Source organism: Oncorhynchus kisutch, linkage group LG11 (assembly GCF_002021735.2).
Source record: "Oncorhynchus kisutch isolate 150728-3 linkage group LG11, Okis_V2, whole genome shotgun sequence".
NCBI classification, from domain to species: domain Eukaryota; kingdom Metazoa; phylum Chordata; class Actinopteri; order Salmoniformes; family Salmonidae; genus Oncorhynchus; species Oncorhynchus kisutch.
In genome coordinates, this window is record NC_034184.2 from 66,928,665 (window position 1) to 66,943,053 (window position 14,389).

General features: G+C 42.5%; 1 protein-coding gene across 2 annotated transcripts in view; it reads right to left on the reverse strand.

The window, feature by feature from the left end:
* Positions 1 to 962: 962 nt before the first annotated feature.
* The window catches only part of LOC109899370 (TGF-beta receptor type-1), a 63,828-nt gene continuing 50,401 nt past the window's right edge, over positions 963 to 14,389 (reverse strand). Inside the window, exons 7-9 of one of the 2 annotated variants that reach the window (XM_031836143.1) lie at positions 10,832 to 10,956; positions 10,369 to 10,487; positions 963 to 6,499 (exon numbers count right to left, since the gene is read on the reverse strand). In XM_031836143.1, coding sequence (XP_031692003.1) covers positions 6,374 to 6,499; positions 10,369 to 10,487; positions 10,832 to 10,956 — 370 coding nt within the window. In that variant the 3' untranslated portion in view covers positions 963 to 6,373. Of the gene's footprint in view, positions 6,500 to 10,368; positions 10,500 to 10,831; positions 10,957 to 14,389 lie in introns of both variants that reach the window. The other variant, XM_020494552.2, reaches the window with a different exon arrangement.

Genomic DNA, 14,389 nt, shown 5'->3' on the forward strand with positions numbered 1-14,389 from the left:
TGCTCAATTGGTAATGAGAAAGTTTTTATTTTATATTAGACAATCTAAGTGGGAGACTATTGACAGATGGCTTCCATACACAAGTACAACGAAGACTAGACAGCAATTATTTCTTCCTCTGTCAGAACAAATGATTTCTGATGGTGCCTCAAATAGACCCGACACTGCAGAACAGTACAGAAAGTACCAGTTATTTAGCTCGAAATTACATGGTGGACACCAATTGTGTTGAATTATTTGAAGTACCCGAAAGTATTCATTGATAGCAAATCACCTCCAAGTAAATAACATCTGATTAATACCAGAGTGGTATAATATATAGCCGGATCAATGAGTTAGCCAGCTAGCTTTGATAAACAAACAGAAATAACTATTGATTTTATGGTTCATTAAGAAATCTAAACTTAGATGTGTTTTTGGTTGTTGAGTCAATTAGACCATGGCCATTTCAAGATGATCTATTAAAAAAAACATTTTAATAAAAATAAAAACATTTCTGAATATTGATCCTGCTTTGTAGTATACCCCTCACAGGCAGCAATACACAAATGTAGATAACAGTACGCTGGCCCAGACAGCATTTTTTGTACTTTCTACATGTTCACCAGCGAGGCCATAGGCTACATGCAGAGCTGTTCCTGGAGAGCTACTGTCCTATATTTTCTCACTCCGAACCATAATCTAGCACATCTGATGCTAATAATTAGCTGGTTGATAAGAGTATTCAGGTTAGTTACAACTGGGATTGGAGCTAAAAACCTACAGGTGGCTAGCTCTCTGGGAACAGGGTTGGAGGCTACAGGCTAGCCTTCAGCCAAAACTAAGTGTCTACTCCATTCTGTTTGATAGGAAGGTCTAATCCTCATGTACTGGCACACCAGAACCCCCCCAGCAGAAATGAAATACATGGCTCATTCCTTACACAGCCTGTGAATGTGAATCCAACACCACAAACAAAACCATGGTCTTACAGAAATGTATTTTATTCACACCACTTTGTACTCCAACTATGTTAGAACTTAACATAAGCTATCCTATGTTGATCGTTCATTCTTCGGTGTACACTATTTAAAAAAAAGTCAATACATATGCATTAGAAATAATCAGAAGGGGGCACAGGCGATTCTGAAACCGGTCACTCCTTGCAGCCTCCTTTTTGACCACAAAAGAACAAGACATTTTTAAACACAGCTCAGAGGGGCTTGGAAAAGACTAAGGTTTTGACGTTGGTAAAGCATTTACATTTGAGACAGAACAGAAGTCAATAAGTGATAATGGTAAATAGAGGAATATACTGAACACCACAAAACACAATACCATTGACAAAAAAAGTACCATTGACAAATGTGTATTCTTCAAATTAGCATTTCATAGAAACAAAAAAATTCAAACTAGGCGTAAACAAATCGAATATATACATTGAGGTAAAAACACATTGGTCTTCAGGAGGTATTTTCTTTAGATTTGAATGACCTAATATCCTGTTAATTACACTTCATATTTTTTTCTGCTTTTTTTGTTTATTTATAAATCAAGTGATGCATACATTGGAACACAATCACATGCAGCTCGTCATTCTAGGTGGAAAAATGACAGGAGAATAGTCTAACTTAGGCACCAAATAAAACACGATAAAGCTTTCTTTTACACAACGGTCTCACTACAGCAGCCACATAGAACCCGTGGAGAGCACCACTATTGGCTTTTTATTTAGCAAGCAGGACCCTTTTGTGACCCAAACCATTGTTTCTTTCCCTTGGGCATTAATTGGCAGTCTAAAAATGTCTCCAGAATGATGATGCCTGTGCTTTCTGACACAACTGAGCCACAGTACTGCAAAAAAGGTCCAGATAGTAGCATAGATAGAGACCAGTAAAATGGTGCCCAAACAGGACAGGAGCGAAAAATGGAAAGCAAAGAAAGGGACCACGTTGACCAAAAAATTTGCATAACTATAAGAGGAACCCGTGTGTTGTGGTTTTGCATGCCAACTGGGCATATGCATGACCTTTGAAGGAATTATGCAAATTGTGCTCCGGTTTGCGGCCTCTCTCGGGAAAGGTAGAGCCATTTTTGGGGGGGGGGTCACCATTTGCATAGCTCCCTGGCCTCAATAAGATCACACAATAAATCAAATAATTAATTTAAAACTAATTAAATCAAAACAAAATAGCAACCATTAGTGTTGCTCCTTGCTTGGAGCAACAGTACTGTTTGTCAGTTTCTGTCTGGGCAGACTGCATATCCAGCAGTGCCCTCTACACCATTCGTCTGCCAGTGATAAAATTACCAGATCATATGGGTTTGGGTCACAAAAAGGGCACATACAGCAAACACCCACCCTTTCAACCCTCATAACTGGTGCAACAAAGATGGCCGCTGGCAGTCTGCTGCCTGGGACATCCTGGCTTGTCTCTCCTTTCTGTGTTTGGGTGGAAATAGATGAGCAGAAAGGAGGCACAGAAAATATTTTTTTGGGGGGGTGGGCGGTATTGAAAAGGACACTGGTAGCACCTCAAGAGAGCACTGGGCAAACTAAATGCGCTTCGAGACCTAAAACCCCACTTTTCCACTCTAGACCACCCCGAAAGCCGCGACTGTCGCCCTATTTTTATGATAAAACCAGAGGTGTAACGGTATGGTTGTTGTCGTTGTTTCTGTTAACTTGTAAGCTGGTATGGCCAGGAAAAATTACCTGCATATCACTGAGAGGGGAATACCTGGATATGTCATGTTTTTTTTACACTTAATGTAAGAATAAGTCACCTTTGATTTTAGAAACGAAAAGAAAGGCTGCTGGTGATTTTAAGACAGAAATGTGTCCGGACACAGAATGAACGTTGGCCCAGTGTAGACAACGGAGGCATAGATAGTGAAGTAGTCAGCTGAACTGCTGTTGTTTGAGTGTTGTTGTTATGTCCCAGAGAATGGAGTTGACCTTGCCACAAACACAAGCTCTAAGATCTAGCATTATGTACACGCACAGGGACCTAATTCAGCATGATGACGTTTCTGCTTTTTTTCCCCTTCCATTTGTTCAACATGTGTCATAGCAGCGATATCTGTTATTCTCTTAACATATTAGGGATAGCTTTCATTTCCTTTTTGTTCAAACTATTTTTGCTGACCAACTGTGCAGGACAGAGCTTCTAGCCAGATATACAAGATGTAGGATCTTAAAATTTGAACAGTTCGCTACAGCAGGAAAATAATCCTGCAGCAACAGGAAATGTGAGTTATTACGTGGATTATAAATAATGGACATTTTTGTAGGGGTTGTTACATTTTTTGTAAGTGAAAATTGCAAACTTCAGAAGTCTTTTTAAACCTCAAATACACAAGTTTAACATGTCCTGCTGATTTACAGGCATGTTTTCCTGCAACGGGGCGATCAAATTAAGGTCCTATATCAATAGTTGGATATATACACCATTTCTCGCCCTCTGTCCATTCATTTCCACTAACTTCAGGGATCACTAAGATCACTATATGGCACAGCATACAATCAATCTCAAAGGTTCAACACAATGTAAAGATCTTCATTTCCTGAAGCACACCTAATCAGAAATAATAAGAAAATGCTTAAAGGGCTACTTCAGCATTTCTCTACAGGATGAAGATTGACCTGATGCATCAGATAGACAGAGATAGAGAGACAGAGATCCCAGCACTCACCCTTGGGGAACACCAATGGTGAATCATGTAGAGGCAAAAACATCATGGCACAGATCTAATAAGAGGCATGTGGGATATGTTATGTACATCCAATCGGGGCTCTCACAGAGCATCTCTGACCTCATCTTGGTTTCTGAACAGAGGCAGACATTTTGTAGCAGCACAGTGTCCCATAGATAAATACAATGCATCCAAACAGCAGACTGTTGTAGAGAAATCCAAAGGAATAATAAAAGAACAAAGACAACCTTATTGCCACACAGGTTCACGTGCAGTTAGGTCAGAAGTGCACTTATTGCCAAACACTCATATCTTTTGGGGTTCTGTTTATTTTTTGTGACAATTGACAACAGTATTTCATTTAAAAAAATATTATACTTTTTTCACACATGCTCCAATATGAGGTTTTGCTTAGTATGCTGAAATAGAGCAATAAGCTGCAGTGACATCAAGACTGTGGAAACTGAACATACCAAAACGAGCACTATCCAAATTGGTATAAATATGCAGCTTGCAGGTTTAGGTGTGTGGCAATAGGGCACCTTACAATACAAACAAAAACATACAATTGTTAAAGATGCACTATGCAGAAACCACTCTGCCACTTCCTGGATGCTAAAATTCTAATAGTTAGCCTAATTTTAGTTTGTGTGACCAAACAAGCAAGTATAGTTTAGAGAATCATTGTAACAAAACCACTGAAATTTTCCATAACCAAAAATAGTATATTTTCGGCTGTTTGAAGCTGGTGCACAAAACCAAAAGTAAAGCAAAAACGAAACTTAAAAACAGGAAGCACAGAAATAACACATAGAACAGATCTACCGATTCTTAGACTTGCTTTCAAATGAGAATGACAGATCTATAATTCACATTTCTATATGAATTTTGACGGGTCGCCCAAAAAGTTACATATTGCAACTTTAAATCTGGTGCGATATTTACTTTTTTTCTTTATATAGAATATTGACCCTACTTTGTAATAGTTATTATCTATCATCTTACTTTTCACAAAACAAAAGTAATCCTGCCTCTCTGCATTGGTCCCTTAAGATTTGCTAAGCTGAAATGTGAAGCAGTTTACATAAATGTTACAGATCAATTTTATCCGTAAATGTACATTCTTGTAGTAGTAGAAAAAGTTGCACAAAAAAAGGGAAAACCTATGGCTTAGTAAATATCCATTTGCTATATTTAAATGAATGTACTTCACCTTGTTTTTCTTTAAAGAGACATTTAAAACAATAAATGTGTGCCGTCACACACTCTGAAACAACCCCCCAAAAAAGTAGAATCCAACAATGCATGTTTATAGGGCAACTTCAATAATGCTTGCGCTGTTTTTTCTTTCTCCTTAAAGCCACTTTGGAGGTGACCTGTGTAGTCCTGTGGGTACTAGCCCCACTATCAGTCTGGTATTCAGTTTCTATAGTCCAGAGAGCTCTCCCATACAGCAGAGAGCGAGAGAGCGAGAGGGTAAAAATACATCCCTTGTTGCTGTTTTGATGAGGGTGGCTGGCAGCGGGGGGGAGAGGGGGGTGGGTAGATGGCACCAGAGAGGCGGTATTGTGGCTGCCCCTGGCAGTGTGGCGAGGCCACATGTGTCCTTTCATATGCATAGGAGGAGGAACACTCCCTGCTGCTCCTACAGCTCTGGGAGGGCGTCTGTCAAGTCTCCATGTGATCTTACACACCCAACCACACCAACCCACCCATCCATCCACCCTCACACAGTAACTGACATGAGAGGGGAAGAAGGGGGGTAGGTTTAAAGCAGTGGCACTTTCAGGTTATCACCTGGCTCGGAAGGCATGATGGCGACTGTCGAGCTGTTGTTGTCATAGTAGTAGCAGAGCAGAGTATATAAAATAGATACATTTTATCTATATTGCATATGCCATAGCATGTTGGCCAAGACTGAATGAGCTCATGTCCATTCTGTTTGCAAACAAAAACCAATAAGTTAAACTGACCTGTAGACCCCCTGTACATAGGGAGAAGAGAAAGAAATACTAAAAAAAGATGCAACATTTTCTGGAGCGATGAGTCCAACAGCACACCAGCATCTCTCCATGGAAAAAAACACAAATAATAACTCAATTAATATGCTCGTTTTTAAGTACCAGATGGTAAAAAAATAAACAAACTATAGTTTGTTCAGTCTTTTTTTGGGGTGGTTCTCGTCGATTCCAAGCTACCTCGCCCAGTGGCAGAACATTTGTTGTTGGAATGGAGGCATTGTCACCTGAATGTTATGACCAGCAGTCATGCAACTTTAGGGTTTTTCTTATGGGTCGTTGTTTCCTTTCCTCTGGTTTCCGCAGAACAGTATTGAGAGATGGGTCTGTGGCAGGGTGGGACTACGTCGGTCTGTAATCACCCTGATAGGTAATTCAAGAGCACTGGAGGAAGTGATCCCACCAATCTTGAGGACAGGGGGGGTGGGGTTTGCACTGGCAAACATCCCTCCACCAGATCCATCCATCACCTCCGTGACACAGGAAATAGATCCACGCGCCGGTCGGTGGGGCGACGAGGAAACGATGCCGGCATTTAGGGAGTGGTTGGGGGATATCAGAGTAAAACTTCACCGAGCAGCCTCTCCTTTCAAACCAAGAGGAGGAACAGCGGGGCGAGAACTAATGATGGTAATAATAAAATAATAAGATTATGAATAATATAATAAGAGAAAGTGTGTCTACATCTTGATGCCCTCTGATTGGCTGAGCTGGGAAAGAGTCTTCTTGATGCGTAGCGCAGTGAGGCGGGCGGCTCCGTTGGCATACCAGCATTCCCTCATGATCTTAGCCATTACCCGCAGAGCCTGGAGGAAAGAGAGAAAAAAACGTCACTAAAGCAACGTGTTAGAACAGAGGTGTGTAGGAGTATTTATTATCATGACAATGATATTAGTAAACAGTGGTTTTGCATACCCAGCAGAACAGAGAGAGGCAATATACCAGTGTGCATCACACACATGGGGAGAGTTCCCACCCAACCCGCCTCACTGCACCCCGAACAAACGCGGAGGAGCCAGGGCCTTGATTCACAAAACACTTTTTGTTTAAGGAGAAACATAAATCGCGCAAGAACATTTCCAAGAACCTTTGAGGAATAGCAACTTTGCTTAACTATAGACTTTGCTTAACTATAGAAAGTACAGGGGGGGGGATAAATGGCAGTTAAGAAAAAATGTCTTCTTTAAGAAGGTTTTGTGAACCTGGGGCCCTGGGCTCTTAACCACTTACTGATGTTTTTATCGTTTCCACTGTTAGACTCCTGAGAGGCTTGGCTGTGGCCATTGGGTGTACAAGGTGACCCAATACCTACTTCAACAATAGCCCTGTTTTGCTCTCCTAAATTGAAAACCCTGGACCAATCTGATGCTCATTCTTCAAAAACTTGTTTAAAGGGATAGTTCGGGATTGTGGTAACGGTTCAAGATTGTGGCACCGAGCATACTAGGTGTACCCGAAGTCTTTGCGTGAAACTAGTTAGCATTTGCTTGCAAAATTACCTGCAACTTCCTGCATACTGGATGCAGAGACATAAAACCACAAGTTCATCCAACTCTAGGGAAGTAGGTTCATTGCCAAAATCCCCTTATCCTTAATTTCTTAAAAGGATAGTATGTTTTTTGGGGAGCTGGAATGAGACGCTGAATCATTTTGTTGCCAGCCTTGTAAACAGCATCTGTTTTCTGGCCATAATTTGTCTACATCTCTCAGAAACCTGTCGAGGACATAATCTTGGAGATTTCCACCAGTGCTTATTAAGACAGAGTGCACTCGTTTGGATTAACGCTGACAAATACTCTTCAGGAAGCTTTCTGACAAGTAGACCTCACCGCCGCATCTGCTACGGTCTCTTAATACAACCCACGCAGGTGGCTATGTATACGCTCCAGTTGTGGGAGATGCCCGCAATTTGAATGGGCGTGTTTAACCACAGAGATCACGTAATTCTGTGTGTGGAACTGTTCGGTTATGATTACTCATTTTGGTCATGGTCCTAGCACTGTACTAGCGACAACGTCAACAGTGAAACGCTTACATTTTGACTTACACAATGCATATTTGAATGATGTTAAAATATTTAGGATTGATAATTGTGCATTTAAATTGTGAAATGCATTCAATTTGTTTAATGCAACAAAAAAAACAAAAAATGTTTTTGTGAACACATACCAATTGGTGTACGACGCGGAAATAAAATAAATCGAAAATCTACCAATACCCTATGGATAAGAGTAAGAGACAGGCTAGAGAGAAACACACTAGAACAAAAAAACACACTATTGTTTCAGAAGCTGTGGCATTACCCAAGTTCACATGTTGAGACCCTGGGACATTCAATACAGTTGCGACTCATAGAAAGATCCCCACTGATCTAAGAGTCTAGACTTTCCCTATTCAGTTCCAAATATTTTGCTTCCCTATTCAGTAATAGTATTAGTGATAGCCTGGTTGTGGGAGAAGTCTGGCACAGTAGTAGCAGAGCAGCAGCAGCCCACCACGGTCCCTCACCTCCCCCACAATCTGCTGCAGTGTGTTGACAAACATAGATTACACTGACTCACATCCAGCAGGGCCTTTTCAGCAGCTAGTCTCCACGCTGGCTACTGCTTTAAGAAGCATTCACAGCGCTCTCTATTTTGTATGCCTGAATGGACTCAAGGCCAGAACACGGCATAATCCTGACACCTAGAAATGACTAAGTGTGCATCTGACTGGAACGTTACCCTATTACCTACATAGTGGACTACTTTTGATATAGTGCACTACTTTTCTGATGAAACTGATGGACTGGCTAAGAGGATTCTTCTCCAGAGTGGGAAACAGGAGAGGGGTGAGTCATGTGAGAAGAACGCACAGGGGAGATGTTATCTGGAGAGTTCACAAGGCCACCGTGGGGCTGTGGGCTGGAAACCACAGGAACGCCCCAGTGACTAGCAGATAGCTAGCTAAAGAGCACAGAGGGATGTGTGTGTGTGTGTGTGTGCGCACTTTACTGCACGTACGCACACATGTAGTATGCAACCCGAATACACACACACACTGTGTGCAAACTGACTAGACACACACACACACACACCTCCCTGAAACCATAGCTTGTGGTGAGACAGAGCGGTTTTTCAGGGTCATGCTGTCAGACACAAAACAAGGCCGGGAAGGCTCTCCACATGTCACGCTCTGCCTGACTCAGAGAAAACAAAGAGTCTCTCACTAAATACCAAAACTACCCTAGCAGCCCCGACCACCTGTATGAACATAAGCAGCGGTTTGGTCTGTCTGCAAAGGAAGTCCTCTGAGAAGTCATTACGAGGGTAATCTGTACCTCATCATAAACTACACCACTGTCTGTTTGGAGAGGGTGCCCCAAGGTGGTCCCCTCACTATTCTCTGCTCTATCCTACCAGACAGACACACTCCTCCTCTCAGTCTTCCTCCTCCTGGTCGTATTGTTGTTGGCAGGGTGTGGCTGACTCACCGTGGCGGTGCAACACGCCAGTCTCAACAAAAGGCATCTGTGTTTACGGCCTGACCTGGGAACGAGTGACGGCCGCTGAGGCGCCATCTGCCCATTGGCACATTAAACCACTGCCCCCTCAGCCGTAGCTAGCCTCAATTAAAACCCGGGAGAGAAGAGAATGACTTTCCTCTGGCTGTATATTTCAATTTTGGGGTGGTTTATGCTAGGCCTAGCATGCTAAACTGAGATTCTCCAATGAAAGCGTTTCTCAGTCTGAGATTTAGCTTAATCTGTTTCTGGGAAACCAGACCTGTATGTCTTGACATGTTGTGTTAGTTGTACTGTACGTGTGGTCAATTGGTACTGGCATGCTACATTGCTTAGTATTTGTGTTGCCGTAGGTTGCATGTATGTATTCATCTTATTTTTTATTTTTTTATATAAATAGGTTTTTGGTATGGGGACAACTTAGCAAACAACTTGTCTGGCCAAGGCAGAAATACAGAATATAGCTTAACAATATCTATATCCATTAGACTATTATTTTGGTATCAGGGACATCTTTCTCTCCGGTTGATCGATCATTGTCTTGTCACTGTGTTGTGTTGAATGGCAGGTGCAGCACAGTCACAACAGCTTGGCAGCCATAAAGGCATGGTCGTAGTGGCCAGATTAGATTACAAGATTGTATTACTTTGGATTGGCACTAATCTAATTGTTCAGTTTTACAGGCAATAAACAGGAACACCAATAAACAGAGGATGAAAGAAAGAGCAAAAGAGGGGGAAAAAAGAGCCTTGTAAACAGAGTGTGATACCGTGAAGGAGGGAAACCTGAGACAGAGGGGAGAAACGCAGCACACTTTCTTCCCCTCAGGGTGGATGGTTACTCTCTGAGGGAGGGACTGTGGTGCTACTGAGGAGAGAGGGAAACACTAGCTTGTGTTGAGTTTCAGGTTTGTGGGCTGTGATCGTTCTTGGTTTAAACGCATCATGTCATGTGGATTTTCAGTTGATGAAATTGGCTAGTTATTATGGCTGCAAAGAGAAGACACTACACATTTTTTAAGGTGAGCCGTATCTCAGAACTTGGAATGTGAACGGTTTAAAAACAAAAGCAATAAAAAGAAAAGCATTTTTAATGGTATGAAGGTCCTGTGTGTGTGTGTGTGTGTGTGTGTGTGTGTGTGTGTGTGTGTGTGTGTGTGTGTGTGAGACGTACCTCACAGCTCTGCCAACGGTTTGGAATGTTGGGCCGTAGCTTCTGCTCACACACCACCCTCCTCATCTCCTCTACAGAAGGGTCTGACTGCACCAAGTCATGGTATGGCAGCTGGTAGTCTTCAACGATGCCTGACGCAAATCACGTCAGACGTGTTAAAATACATCACAAACTCCTGACGGTACTTACAACAATACAACAAATATTTATTATCCCTCGAGGGAAATGTTTGTCCTCCACACAGTATATATCATAAACATCCCAGAAGAAGTAGCTCATGTACTTCAAAAAGGACATTTATGTGATTTGTATATACAGTGATAATCCAACAGAACCAGAGAATTAGTTAATGAACTAATAAACTTGCTATGCGCCATCATATTACTCACCAACTGTTGATATCGGGGGCGCAACAGACAGTGAATTAATAACGGAGGATCTACAGGGGGACCAACGCACATACCTGCTAGAGAGCATCTACTGGCTATCTCCCAGAAAACCAAGCCCATGGCGTAGATATCTGCCCTCTTAAATGACTCAAAATGCTTCATGTTTATCGAGTCGTCTAGCACCTCTGGTGCCATATACCTGGAGAGAGAGAGAAAGAGAGAGACGGCAAGGTTGGTTAGATACTACAGTAGACTGACTGCGCACACACACGTTACGTCTTATGCAGCATTCAATTCACAAGTCTAATTCACAACCTTCCACACTGAGCAAAAATGTCTTCAATTGAATTCCGTGAGCTGGAGTTTCATAAAGACAATTTTTTTTAAACATCAAAAGGTTTGGTGTCAATACACCTACAAACACCCCGTGCAATTGAGAGCATTTCAGAAATGCTCATATCACAGAGCAGTTAGAAGTGAATCAATATTTGCCCAATACACTCAGAGCAATAAAAGACAATCATTCCTCTGATTTTAATTTAAAAGAATTCAAACAAAAAACTGATTCTATCCTCTGCTAGGCCACCAGGCGTGTTTTCCAAACACAGCTTCTCAGAGAGATATGAAACATTGTCCCCCTCAGCATTTGTAGATGAACAACATTCTTGATAACCAGCAAATCTGGTTGGAAGTTTCTGGTACAGATGGACAATCAGTTTCCCATCCTCCAGATTCTCACCTGCACCATTAGACCTCAAACACAAAACTGACAGATCAGTGTTTGGGTCAATCTACCTAATACTGTCATTAGAGAGAGTACATTTGGTTCCTTAAGAAGGAATCCCAGATTCCCAGCATGAGAGCGAATGTTTTGGGAAGGGGGCTACCCTCCGCTCTGGAAAGTTGGGAGCCACCGGAAGGAAGGGTGTTAGCGCTGCGGCGCTGGGCCTAATCTCCCTCCCCAGTCCCAGAGCCGTGAGCCTCACTAAGCCCCACAGATTCCAGTGGGCCAGCTGAACAGACAGACACAGAGCCAGCCAGGACCACAACACAACTACCCACCCCAAAGAGAAAGGGGGTCTCCCGCGCTATGCCAGAACGGTAGAAAAACTCTTGACATTGTCTACAAGCGCCAATGTGTCAGTGTACTAATTTATGCAGCTCCACCACCTACTGACAATGACCATAGTAAACTGTGGTAATGCCATCGACCCCCCCCACCCCATCTATGATTCAGTATTGGTTCTGTAGCATTGATCCCCCTTCACGCCCACAGTCCCCATTCCTCAGCCCCAGGGCAATGCTACATGAAACATGAGTGCGGGGGGAGGAAAGACAGGGGACATGTTTCAAGCAGGGCTTCACAAGTAGGACATATTTTTTACTCATCCAAAAGCTCAAGTCAATTGTCAAAAAAAAACACAAAAAAAATAGGTCTGCAAACACCATTTTTACATCATCGTACGATGCAAGGAACCACCTTACAAAATAAAATGCTGTACTATCTTTTCCACCACAGAGAATCAGATCAAAATGTAGGCTACACTTATTGGCTTCTTTGCCTATTCAAGTCTGCTTCAAAATACAACACTGCCCCTTTAAGGCTCTGTTGGAGGATGGTTGGTTACCCTTGGTAGCCTATAAAATATTACGATTACAACCAAATACTAAAATAATTCCCTCCAGGGCTCGAAAATTAAGGGTATCCCGAATTTTTTTTGAAAAAAAATGTCTACAGTTCAAAACAGACCCTTGGGACAGTTCTGGGATGAACCACTGCATAGAATGTATATATATTTTTAAAGCAGAGGCTGATAAAACAGAACAGACCGTTTAGCTTAAAATGTTGATCAAGTTTATTTCTTCATATTATAAACTCAACAATGCACATATGGCCACATGAACGTTCCAAAATGCAATCACTAGGAAAATGGCACGCGCTAGCGGTTTCATGTGACAGATATGAAAATATATTTTAGAAATTAAGAAAGAGGGGAGATCTAAAGATGAATCAGCATGGGTTACTAAAAGGACTAGGATTATGCCTTTGGCTGCTGGACAATAAAATAACATTGATTTAAAAACCAAGAAATGGCATATTATGAGTCTTTAAAATAATTCCCTCAACATTTCTATGGTTGTATTTTGGCCTGGCTACTTTGAAACAAGACATGATTTCATAAAACATCACTGTTACTGCTGCAGTGAGGTAGAGACGGCGCATTTGTATGGGCAGCGTGTTTCCATGTAATTACTCACACCGTGTGCTCCTCCTCTCCTTTCCGCCTTCCCTCGCAGCTGCCCTCCCTCCCTACCTGCTACCGATTTCACTGCACCTTCACCTATTACGGCGAGCAGTAGTTGTTGGAGCTGGGAGTCGGGGTGATGGCTCCAGTCCCTATGAATGACGACTCGAAAGAGGCCGCCCCTGGGGACTCCAGTTACCTTTGAGTTTCACACACTGTGGTTGGGGGCTTGGCAGCACTCTGGAGCCAGAATGGACGAACAGTTTACAAGGCACTTCCACCTCCCACCACATCATTACAACCAATTTTTTATTTTTTTATTTAACCTTTATTTAACCAGGTAGGCTAGTTGAGAACAAGTTCTCATTTGCAACTGCGACCTGGCCAAGATAAAGCATAGCAGTGTGAGCATACAACAAAGAGTTACACATGGAGTAAACAATTAACAAGTCAATAACACAGTAGAAAACAAAGGGGGGGTCTATATACAATGTGTGCAAAAGGCATGAGGAGGTAGGCAAATAATTACAATTTTGCAGATTAACACTGGAGTGATAAATGATCAGATGGTCATGTACAGGTAGAGATATAGGTGTGCAGAAGAGCAGAAAGGTAAATAAATAAAAACAGTATGGGGATGAGGTAGGTGAAAAGGGTGGGCTATTTACCAATAGACTATGTACAGCTGCAGCGATCGGTTAGCTGCTCAGATAGCTGATGTTTGAAGTTGGTGAGGGAGATAAAAGTCTCCAACTTCAGCGATTTTTGCAATTCGTTCCAGTCACAGGCAGCAGAGTACTGGAACGAAAGGCGGCCAAATGAGGTGTTGGCTTTAGGGATGATCAGTGAGATACACCTACTGGAGCGCGTGCTACGGATGGGTGTTGCCATCGTGACCAGTGAGCTGAGATAAGGCGGAGCTTTACCTAGCATAGACTTGTAGATGACCTGGAGCCAGTGGGTCTGGCGACGAATATGTAGCGAGGGCCAGCCGACTAGAGCATACAAGTCGCAGTGGTGGGTGGTATAAGGTGCTTTAGTGACAAAACGGATGGCACTGTGATAGACTGCATCCAGTTTGCTGAGTAGAGTGTTGGAAGCCATTTTGTAGATGACATCGCCGAAGTCGAGGATTGGTAGGATAGTCAGTTTTACTAGGGTAAGCTTGGCGGCTTGAGTGAAGGAGGCTTTGTTGCGGAATAGAAAGCAGACTCTTGATTTGATTTTCGATTGGAGATGTTTGATATGAGTCTGGAAGGAGAGTTTGCAGTCTAGCCAGACACCTAGGTACTTATAGACGTCCACATATTCTAGGTCGGAACCATCCAGGGTGGTGATGCTAGTCGGGCATGCAGGTGCAGGCAGCGACCGGTTGAAAAGCATGCA